The sequence below is a fragment of the Watersipora subatra genome, chromosome 4 (genome assembly GCF_963576615.1).
Source record: "Watersipora subatra chromosome 4, tzWatSuba1.1, whole genome shotgun sequence".
Classification (NCBI taxonomy): domain Eukaryota; kingdom Metazoa; phylum Bryozoa; class Gymnolaemata; order Cheilostomatida; family Watersiporidae; genus Watersipora; species Watersipora subatra.
This window is the reverse complement of record NC_088711.1, coordinates 59,805,281-59,823,751: the sequence shown is the minus strand read 5'-3', so window position 1 is coordinate 59,823,751 and position 18,471 is coordinate 59,805,281. Positions and strand designations below refer to the sequence as shown.

The 18,471-nt window shown below is 33.9% G+C and overlaps 1 protein-coding gene across 1 annotated transcript; it reads right to left on the bottom strand.

Moving 5' to 3' along the window:
* Nucleotides 1-221: 221 nt before the first annotated feature.
* On the bottom strand, nucleotides 222-16,647 carry LOC137394416 (protein jagged-1-like). Its single transcript, XM_068081133.1, has 9 exons — nucleotides 16,565-16,647; nucleotides 15,724-15,757; nucleotides 15,396-15,507; nucleotides 8,865-8,963; nucleotides 7,876-8,001; nucleotides 6,138-6,236; nucleotides 5,104-5,226; nucleotides 1,031-1,129; nucleotides 222-361 (listed from the first exon to the last, which is right to left on the bottom strand). Exons 1-9 carry the CDS (start codon nucleotides 16,645-16,647, stop codon nucleotides 222-224), a joined length of 915 nt encoding a protein of 304 aa, XP_067937234.1.
* Nucleotides 16,648-18,471: the final 1,824 nt, after the last annotated feature.

The following is an 18,471-nucleotide window of genomic DNA, read 5'->3' as shown; positions in this document are numbered from 1 at the left end:
ACTGATGACAAAGTACCACCGCTTTTTCCAACCAATCATTCAAAAGTTATTTTCAAGCTGTTGAACGATTGTTCAGATCAACTCAGCCAAAACATAACATGCGGAATGTGTGTGAAGCCTCTGTACAGGGGTGTGTGAGAAATCACACAAATTACCTGTTTGGAAAAAACAAGCGCTGAATATGAGGCTCTTGAGTAATCAACATTCGTAAACCTAAAACATTAGAATTTTGTACCCTTTGGCTGACAAATGTCACATGTTAGAGGACAGCTGTATTGCGCCTGAATCAAATTATCGCAGTGGCCAAAATATATTCCACCTTCTTTGCAATCATCAGATTCAACAACTGCGGAACAGTTCACTAAAATGATTCAGAGCATGTTGTGCAATATACCATGACATGTAACATTACTTAATGTTAACATAGCCTAATGCTGAGCAGGTATATTAAAATTTGTGATTTACCACATCCTAAATTCATTGCTTTCAAGTTTTACAGGCAAAGGTTGAGTTAGAGCTTAACGATTTCTAAACATCATCATACGATTTGACTATTACAATCGACAACTCCCCATATATCGTGAATTGTCTATTTATAAACGAATGGCAATATATCGCAATATTATTATTATTATTTAAAAAACTTGTAAACTTTTGTCAAGGGTTATTTATATCTTTTAACTTAATAAAAAACTGTTTTGTGTTCATGATAACTAGAAACATTTATTTCATGAATTCCCGTGTGCGTGGAAGGCCATTCAATGAGCTATAAGACTAGAAGGTCTCGTGCGTTTTAGTTCCAGTGTCACTCCCTCTGAAAATTGTCAGGTGTGAGGTGATCACCATTATTGCCTACCCGATTGGTGATATCTTCTTGAATGGTGCCAATCTTTAAATCGGCTACCTTAATAATTGCCAGCGAACAATGAAATCTCCATATCATGAAGCTCTACATTGAGCATGCGAAAGGTTGTAAAATCTGCATTAGGATTATTTTCTTTATTGCAAGGAGACATAAAACATGACTTACCTTCACACCTTTCAGGGGTATTCCATGGATGAGCACGAATACATTCACAAGTGAAAATGTTCAAGGTACTTCCATTCTCGCAGGTTTTCTCCATGCAGTCTGTAAAAAACTCCCTCGTCAGCCATGAATAGCCAACTCATTTAGACTGACCTAGGTTGTATTTAGAGGTGCTGAGAGAACCTGAACATAATTTTTTCTGTTACATTTAATTTAAATTTAGGGTTTGTTCACCTTTTGTGGTTCCTTACTGCTTAGGCCTATGCTTCGTTTTATCTAAATTTTCATTTCTAATAAATACTTTAATCTCAAGCAATACTATAATTGTCTCAAGCATTTATTAAAAAAGAAAAGGAGATATTTAATAAAGAGAGTAAGTTTTGTACTGGTGAGTGATGTTGGTAAAATTATTTCAATATCAACAAACTGATATTTAGACCAGATAATATAAACTATGTGACCAATGTATGTGGCCACTTTTACAAATCAGTGATTTCCTAAAGAGTTAATGAGCCACACAACCTCCAATTTTAAAATGAGTATAATCTCTATTTAAAATTTTAGTTAACACATGTTATAATTTTTAGAAATTTTTCTACACTTCTCAACAAACGCAGCTAGTAGTATCATAGTATATAGTTTATAATGATAAAAAAGATCATGATAATTATTATTATAACAAAGATAATGGAAAAACATTTGTGAAACAAAAATTTATCATCATATATCATCATCATGCTCTAATTATTGCATCATCACACCCTATTTATTACATCATCATACCCTATTTATTGCATCATCATTACCTATTTATTGCATCATCACACCCTATTTATCACATCATACCCTATTTATTACATCAACATACCCTATTTATTACACTTTCATACACTATTTATTACATCATTACACCCTATTTATTATATCACCATGCCCTACTTATTACTTCATCATACCCAATTTATTACATCAACATACCCAATTTATTACATCATCATACTTTTTTATTACATCATCACATCATATTTATTATATCATCGTGCCCTATTTATTACATCATCACACTCTATTTATTACATCATCATACCCTATTTATTACATCATCATACCCCATTTATTACATCATCACATCCTATTTATTACATCATCATGCCCTATTAATTACATCATCACACTCTATTTATTACATCATCACACTCTATTTATTACATCATCACACCCTATTTATTACATCATCACACCCTATTTATTACATCATCACACCCTATTTATTACTTCATCATACCTTATTTATTATATCATCATACCCATTTATTACACCATCACGCTCTATAAAATATAATACCATAATTATTATGTCATAATACTTTTGTTATTTTAGTAATAAGAGAAACAACTTTTAACACTTAAGACCAAACACTAAGTATTAAAAGTATAAAGATGAATATTATCTTCACCTCGAAAAATTTTAAACTGACGCTGAAGGAAGATGAATAAGTCGCAATGTCATCAAAAAGGCTGTTAAGTGATCTTTCACAGGGTTATTAGAATAGTAGCAACCACAAGACCTGACATTTGTTACAAAACTTTATTAACACATTGAATTTGCCTTTATTTGTTCTAGACAAAAAATTAAGTGGCATTATTTTATTATTATTTTTTGATAGTAATAAATATTTCAGACTTCCTATGCAGTATAAACCTTTTTCAAATGGTGTAAAAAAATTCTGCAAAATCGTGTTTGATGAAGATTTGTTTTTGCATGAGATAACCAATTGTTAACTGCTATATATTAATTCTAAAAGTTTATGCAATATGGAAAAACTTTATACTGTTTTCTTGAAAATAATTATAGCTTTAAATAAATATTGCTACTTTAGCACAATTGAGGTTGCTATACACTTTTATCAACTAAAAAATATTTGTATCATGCAAGACTTGGGAATTTTCTCGCATTACCTTTAACATAATGTAAAAAAAGTCCACTCATATCTTTAGTGTTTTATTATAAATCTCAAAGCATTATTTACTACATCATCAGTAAAACTTGCTTAAATTATTTGCCTTCTAGTATTGACTAAAACGACACAGATAATAACCACAAATTTATTTTGGTTGATTAATTGATAAAAATTATCAAAAGTAGCGCAAGTATGCGATGTTTAGTTAATGTTTTAATTTACTATTTTATGTTAGTACTTCTGTTTAATAATAACAGAAAACGAATGGGAAATTAGAACCTATTGAGACATTTTAATGGGCTGGAGCCATCTGTCAAGATACCAAACTAAGAAATGTTTGAGATCTCAATTAAAGTTTGTCTAATAGTCTGGTACATTGAGACCATCTTTCATAGTCTTAGACCACTTCATAATATTATTGTGTATACGCACGCTACTTCTCACCGAGGCACACTAAACGGATTAGGCTATTTAAGTGTCCCCAATAGCAGAAATCAGAAATATACAAGTGAGTGTTTGGTGTTTTAGAGTCTTTTAATGCTGATATGTTGTTATACCAGCAATTGGTAAAATGACTACAGCTGAGTTCTGTTGTTGGTAAATAGGAAACATCCGTTCGAGAATAATCTATGCACTATATTAATTATTAAAACTTTTATTATTATATATTATAATAAATATTAGAATAAATGTTTATAATATATTACAATATATTATAACTATATTTGTAATACATTATATATTATAAATATATCATAACTATTATAGTATTTTTTCACATTTATATTAATTATTATTTTATTGTTAATATATTAATAATTTTCGTCTAAGTATAAAAAACAAGTCTTTAAAGCTTTCAGACTTTGACACCAGTGAAGAAAAACTGATGAAAGAAATAGAAGGTCAACTAAAGGATTTCTAAATGTACATTCATCAAATTCCCGCTGATCTTTTTTTTTTTTATCTGAGCGTAAACATCTGTTATGCCTTTTGAGTAAATTCAATATTTTATTAGTTTGTATAAGTCATGTGAGACTGAAACAGTATACTGGCAAAGCCAAAGTCTAAAAATGAAAGAAAACTTTTCTTTGAACTTACAAAGGTGAGAAATTTTAGAATATTGTGTACATTGAGTACTGCATGTGTTAGGACTGCTACTACCATCAGTCTCCTTAGCAAAAGAATTAGAAAAACACCAAACTTTAAGCAGAGAAAATTCTTATAGAACTTGGTAGTTTCAAGTCTTCCTTCTAGAATTTTTGTTTATCCATTTAAAACACTACATGGTAACACCTATTTTATTTATTGATATTCGTATTTACTGTAATTTTATAAAAACATTTTTCCTATAAAAATAATTATGAACTGCCCAATGAAAGTATATACGGTATATAAGGAGATTTTAAGCTTTTCTCTAAACACACTTGTTGAAATATGCTTCTGTATATTTGTATATGAAAACCAGCAGTGGCTTAGGTGTCTCAAGTATCTGCTAGAAATGACCGTTAAGACAGGAAATGTATACCACTTAAAGTTGCTCTCTTGATCAAGTCAGTAATGCAGATTAGTGCTCTCACACTAAGTTACAATATCATCGAAAAGACTGTCAGCGATCTTTCAAAGGGTAATTTGTTCAGCAGCAGCCACAAGGCTTGGCGGTTTTGCTTTGGCATTTGCTTTGTTTATTTTACACGAAATATTAAGTGGCATTACTTTATTATTGTTCTTTTAGTAATTCTCAGTGTTTGTCTGTTGTTTGTGTGTCCAGTTACACCGATTAAAATCTAATATTAATCTAAAAACAACCAGTTCTGCAGACATGCGAGTTAACCACTACGGTACAATGTTCATACCATGCTATGGTATAACTGTGCACATGCTTATGCAACGCTTTCAAAAATATAATTGGTTACTACTAGCACGCTTGAAGATCATGATTGCGTAAAAGATTACGACGCGTAACGTAAAGCTGGGGATGCGGTTCTTGTTATAGTAAAGATTTAGACTAGTTTAAGTTACTCCAATTCATTGGACAATTATTTCATTACTCATGCAGTACTGGGTATTCATCTAGTTGAATTGATAAACAAATAGTAAAAAAAGTCTTCTACACACCTTGTATGTTACAGATGTTGCATGCAAGTGGGCAATTGTATCGTGTCTCTTCAGAGCTCGTACACTGGCCATCACTTGTTTTATCGTCGCAATCAGCAGGTTCAACAACCGCAGTACAATCCACTAAAACCAGCAAAAATTAACATTAGAGTGAGTAATTGCCAGAATTTTTTTACATGATTAGTTAAGATGTTCTTAAACTAAACCTTTCAGCAATAATATTAAAATTGCATTTTACTAAATGAATCAACACACAAAAGTAAGTGACAGTTTCAGCGTAGAATCCTTTAAATAATAACATAATGTAACATCCGGGTTTGATAGAATTTTCTTCTAATCTACTGGAGTGGTTACAGACTATGGCAACAGTGGTTAGACTTTTTAGTAAAGATTATATTGGAAACATCTCAAATCATTGAAAACTTTTACTAAATGATTGCCTTCCTTTGTGTTATGAATTTTATTGGAGACTCCAAAACTTTGTCAACCATTAAAAAGTTCTTGGATAAACAACACTCTCTTTGAGTATCATGTTCTGTGCGAATGTAGGCGATCATGGTTCTACCCCTTCCCTTATAACCATGACTTTTCTTGGCAGGTTTTAACAGCGGTTTGCTAATGCCTTCTGTTAGGTATTTTTATTGAGACACCATCTCAAACTAAGCTGGCTGTTGGCTCGCAAAGGAGCTCATCCATCTTTTGTTAGGTTTTATTGTATTTAGTCTTGCGGGGGGTGCTAGCCACTCTCCTCATCAACACTGGAGTCAATTTTGTTGCCAACGACCCAACCAAATTTGTCACAAGAGCTACTGTGACTGGACGTCCTTTCCAACATGACCAATGTTCCTTACATGACTTGAATCACTGATCTGTTAATCATAAGTCAGTGCCCTAAACAACGCTACTGACACATAAAACCCATTTTAATCTCAAAATATTGGTTGGTAGAAATATAGTCCATGTGTTACACAGGTTTTATAATGTTGAATAATACTTGAGATCAAAAGATACTCAAAATGGTACACTTTACTTACCGTCACATTCGTCACCGATATCCCCCTCGTGAGCACAAATACACTGGCACGTGTGCCTGTTCAGGAAGCCTCCGTTTTTGCAGAATTTTTCCCCACAGTCTGTAAAGAGAAGCATTAGACATTAAGCACTTGAAAGAATTGCACAGAAAGTTTTATGGAAAACTGTAATATGGATAACTATGAAGGTGGTGAAATTGAAACTGCGTTTAAAATCTCATTTTGAATGTTTAATAAAAATATACGTAACAAATTATATCATCGCAAAAATTACGTGAAACAAATACAATCGCCTTTAAACATAACTTGACCTGGAGCTTTCAACCATTTGTATAACAGCATTGAACTAATTTTTAGTGGTTATTGGCAGCCATTGCTAGTACAAACTTTGTGTTACTCCCAATAGGTACAAATGCCGAAGAATAAATTTATAAGATTAATGTATTAACCCTTTTATGAATTACTATTTTAAGTAACTTGTAGAGATTAACCTCTGAGCTTGAGATGTTTTCTATTGTAAAGCGAGCAATATTTTTAGAGTTCTATAAGATCAGAGTCAGCATACCTTCAACCAATTAAAAACTAAAGTACTTGGGAGTAAAGATTAGATTTACCTGTATATTAGTAGAGCTAGTCACAGTTGAACTAGTAGCAACTGCTTTAAAGAGACTAATAAAAACCATTCACACAGACGTTTACACAGACTGCTGGATAGGATTGTAAGGCTGTTTTGAGCTCACACTTATGGTTTGGTGTAAAGTCTTCGCCAACCAAAACTTTCATTAAAAAAAATAAATTTGAGTAATGTACACTGTGCATGTAACAATCATATGTGAAAAACTGACTCTATATAGCTAAAAATGCTTCTTTGATATAGAAACTGTGATGGCATGATTGATATCAAAACGTAAACTTTGCCAAACGCAACTTGGTATATGTGACACAACGTCTGCCAAAATATATATTTCATTTTTAGACACGAATGGAATAACTGCCGCTCAGGAACGAATATATCATTAGATTGGTATCAAGAATAAACCTTGAAGGCAAACACATGATGAGACTGTTATTTTTAGACATAGTTCATAGCAATGTCAGCAATGACTGTCAATATAGATAAAACAGTAAACATCACATGGCCTGTGTAAATGAGTGACTACTGGGAATGTTACAGAAATGCTGTCATAAACAGATAATGGTTGTCTAATAAATGTCTAGCTGACAACGGATTGCTAAGATTGACATATTCAGATCAACACCAATACATTTTTTTGAATAACTCATTCTTCTTCTTTGAGATATGTTGATATCTTACAGAACATTATTTTTTTAATACATTATTCTAGTTTGGAAGTTTTTGTGTTGTCAAAAACAGATATCCAGTTGGTATTCAGAAAAGAAAATTTGCTTTGGATATTCCGTCACTAAAATGGTTATTTTCTTTTCGCAGTATCACTAATTTTCACATAACACTATGATTTGTTATATATAAAAATAATTTAACAAAGTGATCTATGGTGCCACTAGTTTCCCATGGTGCTTAAAAAATATATTATAGACAAGTTGCAGCATTTTAACAATCTATGTATAGGTTATGGCTGTTAAAACTGTAAACTTTTATCTAAGAAGTATTCAATATACCCTGAAGAAATTGAAGCTAACATTCTATTTGAAGATGGCTCATGTAGCCAAATATTTGAACAACTATCATCATTCCTATAAGAATAAAACTGTTACAAACCTCTCTGCTCACAAATGTTGCAAGTAAGGGGACAGTTGTATTGGGCTTGACTGGAAGTCAGACATTGACCATAGTATTGCCCTCCTTCTCGACAACCCGCTGATTCAACTACAGCACTGCATTTGACTATATGTAAAAAAGTTAAGGTTGAGCAGTATATAAGAATTATAAAAAATATGTTATATTTGAGCAGTGTATAATAATTATAAAGAATATGTTATATCATATGTTAATGTTCAGGCTGCAAATAAATAAGTAACATCTAGGTTTGAAGGAATTTTCTTCTAATCCACTGGAGTGCATGGTGACAGACTATGGCAAAAATGGTTAGAATTTTTAATAAAGATTATACTGGAAATATCTCAAATCATTGAAAACTTTCACTAAATGATTGCCTTCTTTTGTGTTATGAATTTTATTGGAGACTCTAAAACCTTGTCAACCATTAAAAAGTTCTTGGATAAACAACACTCTCTCTGAGTATCATGTTCTGTGAGAATGTAGGCGATCATGGTTCTACCCCTTCACTTATAACCATGACTTTTCCTGGCAAGTTTCAACAGAGGTTTGCCAATGCCTTTTTGTAGGTATTTTTATTGAGACGCCATCTCAAACTAAGCTGGCTGTTGGCTCGCAGAGGAGCTCATGTGTATTTTGTCAGGTTTTATTGTATTCGGTCGTGCCGGGTTGCTAGCCACTCCCTCATCAACACTGGAGTGAAGTTAGGGTAGCCGGTTTAGTCGCAGACGATCCGACTAGATTTGGTACATGAGCAATTGCAGTTGGATGCCCTTCCCAACATGACCAATGGTCCTTACGTGACTCAAACCACTGACCTATTGATCATAAAGATAGGATAAAGACTGATAAAACCCATTTTAATCTCAAAATATTGATTGGTAGAAATATAGCCCATGTGTTACACAGCTTTTATAATGTTGAATAATTATTAACTTCAAAAAATTCAAAAAATGGTACACTTTACTTACCGTCACATTCGTCACCAATATCCCACTCGTGAGCGCAAATACACTGGCACGTGTGCCTGTTCAGGAAGCCTCCGTTTTTGCAGAACTTCTCTCCACAGTCTGTGAATTTTTTCATAGTGTTACAGGTTTGCTTACAACAAAATTCACAGTGAAGTTATTTGGTATCAAAACATTCACCTTGTCTTACTCTCCTGTGTTTTAAGTCCAAAATATGTAAAAATGTAATTACAAGCTCTTAAAAGCTCAAAAACGAACAGTTAATCGCAGCCATCACAAAAACGATATAGATCAGAATCTGTTTATTTCTTTGACGTAGGTAACCCATTTGGTTATTGTTTTGACACATAAATTGAAAGGCCAATAAAATATTCGAGTCAAACACTTCGCCAACACTTCAGGTTTTACCGAAGACCCCGTATCAAATATAGATGCTTGCTACTTTGCAGTTTTGTTTCGGCTTGGTCTAATCGTCTAGTTGTAATCTGATCATGTGACCCATACTTCCTGCCAATCAGTGCAAACAACTTCTGCAGTATTTTTCGATTATAATAGGTGACCAAAAGGCTCGTCATGTTTATCAGACAATGATGTGTACTCCTTCGAGCTCAGGTTAAAAAATTAAACAAATTTTTGCGGTAGGTTATAAGATATCAGTGCTGAAACTTACAGCATGACAATGACAATGAAATAGACACGTAAGAACAATAGACATGGTTTTATTGAATGCGTGATATATATTTGTGAAAATATTTTGATGAATGAGGTTGCATGAAAGTGTAAACTGAAGCCATCTCATTCATCTACATCTCATTTGAGCCGTTTTGGAAAGAGATTCTAATCTATGGTGGTTTTTTATGGCGACGATTAACTGTTCGTTTTTGAGCTTTTAAGAGCTTTTTATCACACTTCCACATATTTTGCACCTACACCACAGCAGTGTAAGACATGGCGAATTTTTTAATACCAAGTAACTGTAATGGGAATTTTTTTGCAAGTAAACCTTTAAGCATTAGAAAGAATTGTAAAGAAATTTTTATGAAAAACTGTAACACGGATAACTAGGATGGTGATGAAATGGCATCTTTGCATTTAAAATCTCATTTTGAATGTTTAATAAAAATTACGGGAAACAAATACACTCACTTTTAAATATAACTAGAGCTAGAGTTTTCAATCATTCGTATAACAGCATTGAACCATTTTTTAGTTGTTATTGGCAGCCATTGCTAGTACATATTTTGTGTTGCTCTCAGTAGTTACAAATGCCAAAAAATTAAATGATAAGATTTCAGTATTACCCACAAGTAACATTAACCACATTAACTTCAAGTAACTTGTAGCAATTACCTCAGTGTTTGAAATTACTTCTATTGTAAAGCAAGCGATATTTTTAGAGTTTTATATGATCAGAGTCAGCATACCTTCAATTTATTAAAAACTTAAGTGCTCAGGAGTAAATATTAGATACACCTTTATATTAGTAGAGCTAGTAACAGCTGAACTAGTAGCAACTGCTTTAAAGGAGCTAATGAGAAAGGTTTACAAAGAATGGTGGGTAGGATTGTTGAGCTTGTTTGAGCTTTTTTGAGCTTACACTTATAGTTCGGTGTAAAGTCTTGCGAAATCAAGACTTTCACTTCAAAAAAGATAATATATTTGAGTCATGTACACTGTGCATGTAACAATCACATGTGAACTACTGACTCTTTATAGCTAAAAATGCTTCTTTTATGTAGAAACTGTGATGGCATGATTGATATCAAAGCATAAACTTTGCCAAACGCAACTTGGTATATGTGACAGAACGCTTGCCAAAATATAAATTTCATTTTTTGACACCAATGCATGACTGCTGCTCATGTACAAATATATCATTATATTGATATATGAAAAATAATCCTTGAAGGCAAAAACATGATACGATTGATAATTTTCAACATAGTTCACATCAATACATGTCAGCAATGACTGCCAATATAAATAAAACAGCAAACATTGAATGGCCTGTGTAAATGAATGTCTACTGGGAACGTTACAGAAATGCTGTCATAAAGAGATTATGGTTGTCTAATAAATGTCTAGCTGACAACGGATTGCTAAGATTGACATATTCAGGTCAAAAAGATAAATCATTCTAAATAACTCATTCTTCTTCTTTGAGATATGTTGATATCTTACAGAATATTGGTTTTTAATACACTAATTCTAGTTTGGTAGCTTTTGTGTTGTCAAGAACAGATATCCAGTTGGTAATCACAAGCAAAAATCTGCTTTGGATATTTCGTCACTAAAATGGTTATTTTCTTTTCACAATAATTATTAACAATTTTCATATCACACTATGACTTTTAATACATAACAATAATCTGATAAAACGTTCTATAGTGTTACTAGTTTCCCATAATGCTTAGCAAAATGTATTATAGACAAGTTGCATCATTTTAATAAGCTACGTATAAATTATGGCTGTTGAAAACTGTAAACCTTTATCTAAAAAGTATTCAACATACCCTGAAGAAATCGAGGCTAACATTCTATTTAAAAATGGCTGACATTGTCAATTAGTTGAACAACTATCATCATTTCTATAAAAATAAACCTGTTACAAACCTCTCTGCTCACAAATGTTGCAAATAAGGGAACAGTTGTATTGGGCTTGACTGGAAGTCAGACATTGACCATAGTATTGCCCTCCTTCTCGACAATCCGCTGATTCAACTACAGCATTACAGTTTACTAAAAAAGTTAAATTTGAGCAGTGCATAATAATTATAAAGAATATGTTATTATATGTTAATGCTCAGCTTCTCCTCACAGCAAATATTTTTCAAACTGTTTTAAAAAACAGCTTTGGAAGATTTGTAATTGTTTTTTCATCAGAGTGCTTCATTTTGTTATAAGTGCTTGAATTTATTTGTTACATGTATAAACATACCATAAAAACTTATTTGATAGTTTTTTAAATATCTTAACATAGTTAATAAGCCATAGTCTAAGCTTTAAACAATTTTTTAAACAAAATTTCGCACGCCTCTATCACCATGAACAGTGTGAATATAAAAATAATGACAGAGTCAGGCTTGTAGGTATAAAAATAGACAATCTTTGATGGCTCTCAAGCCATTTTGACTTTATTATCTTAAGAACTAGAACATCAGCTCACACTCTGTCAGCTCAGAAAAATAAGGTGTAAAACAAAAATGCTTATCACTCTTTTACAAGAATCGTATATTATTCATTTTGTCTTACACCACTCCAAGCTGGTATCACTTTGTATCGAAAACTGATAAAATACAATTAGAATGCTTTCAAAAGTTATGCTTTATTGTTCTGTTATCTAATATGGACAGTTACAGCCAGTGTCTAAATGCCTCTAATGCTGAGGAGCTAAATGTATTTTTAGATATTTGCTGTTAAAACTACTCAAATCATACTGTATCTATAATCTGCATGACCATCCATTACCTTCATAATTCTGCAAATAAACCTCTACACATTATATCAGATGCAAGACCCTTGACAATTTACATTATAGAACAGAGCTATGAAAAGAGAGCTTTTTCAAATCTTTTACTTTACTTAAAATTTCTTCTGTAATTGTTTTTGTCTCATAATCTAATTTGTTTAAAATGACATTGACCAGGGATTATAAAGTTAATATCTATTTATCAAGCTAATTATCTATCTATCTAATATATATATATATATATATATTTTTTTTTCAAAGTCCATCGTGTGTTTGTCAGAAATCTAGCTATAGGTCTTAAAATTTTGGAATAACCATTCCATACCAAAGAGGACTCGATCGCGGACCAAGCCGATGTCATCCGAGTGGAAGACGGAACTGAAGGCTAATGGCAAAAAGCTGGCGAGTGTACAAATTAAGCGAGGCATCTATCAAGGTGACTCCTTATCACCGCTGCTCTTCTGCATATGCCTAAATCCTCTAGGCAATATGCTGGATGAGACTCAATATGGGTACCAGTTTAAGAGTGGCACCAAGATAAACCACCTCTTCTACATGTACATGGATGACATCAAGCTGTACGCTAACAAAGAAAGGGACATTGATTCGCTAATACACCTCACTCAGGTATACAGCAAGGACATCGGAATGACCTTCGGTATTGAGAAATGTGGAAGGCTAATTCTTAAGAAAGGCCATTCTATGCTCACAGATGGCCTAAGAATGCCAAATGGTGCCATCAAAGATATAGAAGAAGGGTACAAGTACTTGGGGATTATGCAAAGCAACATCAACCACGAAGCCGAGGTACGTCACAAAGCCATTACCGAATACAAGAAACGCCTTCGGCAGGTCTTACGGAGCCAGCTCAATGCCAAGAACCAAATCATGGCAATAAATACCTACGCACTGCCAGTAATAAGATATCCAGCAGGCATAATAAAGTGGACTGAGGAAGCCATCAAAGAAACAGGTATAGCAACTCGTAAACTGCTGACCATGCATGGAGCACTCTATCCAAAATCCGATACTACTGGATTGTATCTTGATAGGAAAGATGGCGGTAGGGGACTCAAAAGTGTACAGCAGACAGTGAAAGAGGAGGAGCAAAGCATCAAAGCATATGCAGCCTCCATGGCCATCTCAGATAAGTTGCTAGCTGAATTTCAATCGGCTGCTCTTACAACGGACCTACGCCCTGATGATGAGGAAATTGACTGGCACACGAAACCTCTTCATGGTGCTTACCACCAACAAATATCTAAGGTTGGCCATCTTCACCAGACATATATGTGGCTGAACAAAGGAAACTTAACGGCCAATACAGAGTCGCTAATCATGGCAGCCCAGGAGCAAGTGCTCCCAACAAGGCAACTCCAAACGAAAATCTATCACACTAGAGACGATCCTAGATGCAGACTGTGCAAAGATGCACCTGAGACCATCCAACACATCATCAGTGGATGCAGGCAGCTAGCAGGGAACGCATACACTGAGCGGCATAACCATGTCGCAGGTATTGTGTATAGAAGTCTATGTGATGAGTATGGCCTTAATAAACCACAACACTGGTGGGAAGCTCCTGGTAAGGTGAATGAAAATGACCACGCAAAGATCCTCTGGGACTTCTACATCCAAACTGACAAGCATGTCCTAGCAAACCAACCAGATATAGTGGTGGTAGACAAGGAGAACAAGAGGGCTACTATAATAGATATAGCAGTGCCCAATGACTACAATATAGCCAGCAAAGAAAAAGAAAAGGTAGAGAAATATCTCCCTCTTGGAGAAGAATTTGGAAAATGCTGGAATGTAAGAACACCTGTAATTCCAGTAGTCATTGGGGCACTGGGCGCAATAACACCGGCGCATAAAATGTGGCTTGCCCAAATACCAACAACAATCAACTCAGGTGAGTTACAGAAAAGTGCGCTATTGGGAACAGCTAAGATCTTGAGACGAGTGCTCAAACTCTCAGGTCTCTGGTAGGAGACCCGTGTTAGAGCAGAATTTACCACCCATACGGGGTATCCGGGGTGAGGAAACAATTCTTTTTATATATATATATATACAGTATATAAATATATATATATATCAGTCCGAGTCCTGGGACTTCTACATCCGAACTGACAAATGTCCGAGCAAACCAACCAGATATAGTGGTGGTAGACAAGGAGAACAAGAGAGCTACTATAATAGATATAGCAGTACCCAATGAATACAATATAGCCAGCAAAGAAAAGGTAGAGAAATATCTCCCTCTTGGAGAAGAGATGGAAAAATGCTGGAATGTAAGGACAACTGTAATCCCAATAGTCATTGGGGCACTGGGCGCAATAACACCGGCGCATAAAATGTGGCTTGCCCAAATACCAACAACAATCAAATCAGGTGAGTTGCAGAAAAGTGCGCTATTGGGAACAGCTAAGATCTTTAGGTGAGTGCTCAAACTCCCAGGTCTCTGGTAGGAGACCTGAGTTAGAGCAGAATTTACCACCCATACAGAGTATCCGGGGTGAGGAAACAATTTTTTTTATATATATATAAAATAGATAATAAAAGAGCAGTGTAACATTTGATAAAAACTGTATATCTTAAAGTTACATGCCAAAAAAGATGTTAAAATATTAAGCACTCATCAGACACTAATGGTAATTTGTGTCTTGCGGATCTTATAAAGAAATACAGTACAATCAAATAAAAGCTAAAAGATTAAAACATTAAAACTTTAGGATGGTTTAAATTTGGAAAGCATAAAATTACCTATATGCTTTCAAAATTCAAACATGAAATATTAATGTGAGATACAATACAAGAAATAATTACAGAGAGGAACACTACAAGATAGTGAGATACACTACAAGAAACACTACAGCAAAACTCGATTGAATCCAGTTTGAAAAATCATCTATCACAAAGGTCATCTATGGAAATCTGTACCAGTACGTAACAAAATTGCTTATTTAAACGATATCTGAGTAATGAATACACTACAAGTAGTAATCTACAATCTAGTAATTTAAAACCTTTATATACTACCAAACATAGCAATTTGTACTTTTTACCTTGGCATTGGTCTGGAATATTCCATGGATTAGTGCAATGGCATTCACAATCTTTGGTAAGGGTTCCACCATTTTCGCAAGCCTTTCCTCCGCAATCTGTAAAATCCTCAAACTACAGTATTTTATAGCTATTTTAATTGCTGCTAAAAAACTCAATTAGAACAAGGTTAATAATTTTTGGCTAAAAGTGTCAGTTTTGTATCACAATAACTATAAACCAAATTGGTGCAAAAATATGCTATCATTTGAGTTAGACGCTAAATATCATCTCACCACAAAGATTGTCAGCACTACAATGATGGGGACAATCTTTGCATACACTTCCAACCTTGAACGCATCTCTCCAGTTATCCGTGTAGTACCTGCAATATTATATTTCCATTATATCATGGATTTTTACTCATCAAAAAAGTTACGCTCTACCTTTGGGGAAATTACACGAGCTTAGCAGATTGTTGAGTATGTTATAATAAGATACCTTTAAATGGTATGATAATGATTAACCAGGGATATGGAATAGAATCATAAAAACAACTTTGGTGCTTTTACCACCAGCATATATCTGCTGCTGATATTACTAAAGATTTATAATCAGGGAATAAGTCTAAAACTTCAGCTGCTAGGAAAAATCCAAAAGTTCTTTTATGAACTATTTCATAAAAAAAGTTATTTTATTGTTTGATTATTGAACATAATTTTAAGTCAAAAACCTTATCATTTTTGTATTTGATCAATCAATTAGTTATCACCAAAACTAAGTTATTTGGCTACAAATAATTATAAAAAAATTACTTTGCAATGGAGCAATCAGTTTTTAGCTTTCTGTAATTAAATCTAAACTAAAATTAATCCGTAACTAAAGTCAGATACCAAGTAATTCTCAAGTACTGTATAATCCTTTTATTATCGTAGCAAAATTCAAAAACACAAGCTAGGAGTATTATACTTGAGGTCGTGAGAACTCCCAATTTGCAAGAGCAACTTCTATGTAAAGGGAAACTATATTAGTTAATAAACTTTATTTGTACGTTAGCGGTGTTTTATCAGCTAGTGCATTGGACGGAGGGAAGTTGAAAATTTATAAGTTATGCGATGTTTACTATAATAAGAGCAGTGTCGGTCCGTCTGTCTCAAGCCACTCTGAAAGCAATTAAAAAAGATTTCCTCACCTTGAGTATTGAACCGGAGGCATCAGATTTGTAGGCAAATATGCAACCGCAACACCACTCTCGATTGCCATGCCATCACTCATACTATCTCTGTGGTTTTATGAGTCACGTAGTTTGGCTCAACAAAGCGTTTTTGTATAGCCAGGAACAGCATGATGCGGCTTTAGCAGGCTTCAGACAAATTGTTTTTGATTAGTGTTGAGTGACAAGTTACAGACAGGCTTAACAAAATTTATTTATTTTTACGTTATATAGAGAGTTATCCTTCTTTTAATATACCAATTACTGTCACATATTATAATATAATTGGCTAATTTTTATAGATTTGTCACCTATACCCAGCATTCCTTTTTATTTCTTTTTCTGTTATAATACCTCCATAAGTTAAAAAAAAACATTTTTTCCTGCAATACATATCTGATGGCACATTCAATAAGTAGCAAAAGAAGGAATAAATTAGCTTATCGTATCTGTACGAAAGAAAACAAATATTTTTATGAATTCAGCCAATAAAAACACTATTTTAACAGTTTATCCTGAGAGTAGCTTCGCTTTGCAATAAATTATATTTCTATCGCATTTTGTTGTTAGAAATGACCTTTCGTGCTAGACACATTGTAGCTTCAAATTTTTACTAATTGCGGATATATGGATGCTGGATTATTTTTACTGAACATTACTATTGTATTTGAACACATCTAAGTTTAATAATAATTATTGTCTTGATTTATGCCTTATGGTTGTCTCTCTTACCAAGAACAGAAGCGCTAAACTGCACTCGAATAAATGCAAAAAAACGGGTAAATCAAATTGAGTGAACAAAGATACTAATAGCATGACACTTCTCCTTCTCTCAGAGAGTTGTCATTCAACATTCTAGCAGGTCACAGTCTATGATTCATAGTCCTTAAGATAAGTGCTTGGTTGTCATGTTCAACAAAATTTTGGGATGATGGGAAATAAGTCAGGTATCAATTTAGCTAAAGTGAGAGTTTCAGATAGGGGTGCCTGGAGCGGCTGAGTTATTATCGGTTGATGCAATACTGGTAGTGGAGTTCTGAATTAGGATTTGTTTAACATGATTACAGCTGTCAACATTAGGCTCTGGGTGTGCCGCAATGTAAGGTTTCGCGTTCTTCTGGCGTAATTGGTCTTGATGTCTCTGGACACATAGTTGGTCTTCACCAGCGTCTAACACTCGATACACACTCAGTCCATTGGCTTGTACTATATCATCTGTAGCCGCTAAGTCAAGTTGGTCTGGTATAATTGGTATCACACTGAAGCTCTTGAGGTGTACTTGATAGCTTTCTCAAGAGTACTTGTCCTTACACCTTTATTTGGCCTTAACAAATCAAGCCGGGTCCTTGCGTTGCTATCCATCCGCATTTCACCTGGTGCCATTTCAGCGGCCATATTAACAGGTGTATGGTACTTCAAAAAAACTGGTTAGCGTGCAACTGAGGCAGTCTTCAAGTTGCTCTGTGTGACTTCTTAAATGACTGAACAAATAGTTAGGTTTGTTTCTTACTTTTGGGGTGGCAGAGAGCTGCAATATTGTGTTGTATGTCATTACTGTCCATAAAACACTTAACTTCAGCGGAGAAGATCTGTGGTCTATTGTCGCTGACCATAACCTGCAGGAGACACATTCTGGCTAACAAGATATGTAGTACTGTAACTTTAAACTGAGTAGTAGTAATTGTATTAGTGTATAATAGGTGTTTCTATTATGGGTTTATCTTTGTTTCACTTGTTACCAAAAATATAGCAATTTTTTATAATCTTTTAGCTTTTGGGTGTTAGCCATAGCAAGCTTTGTGTTAACTACTGTAGGGTAGTTGAATGTGAGACATACAGAAAGCAAGTTGTGCTGCATAGTGTTATATTTTACTTTTAACCAGCAT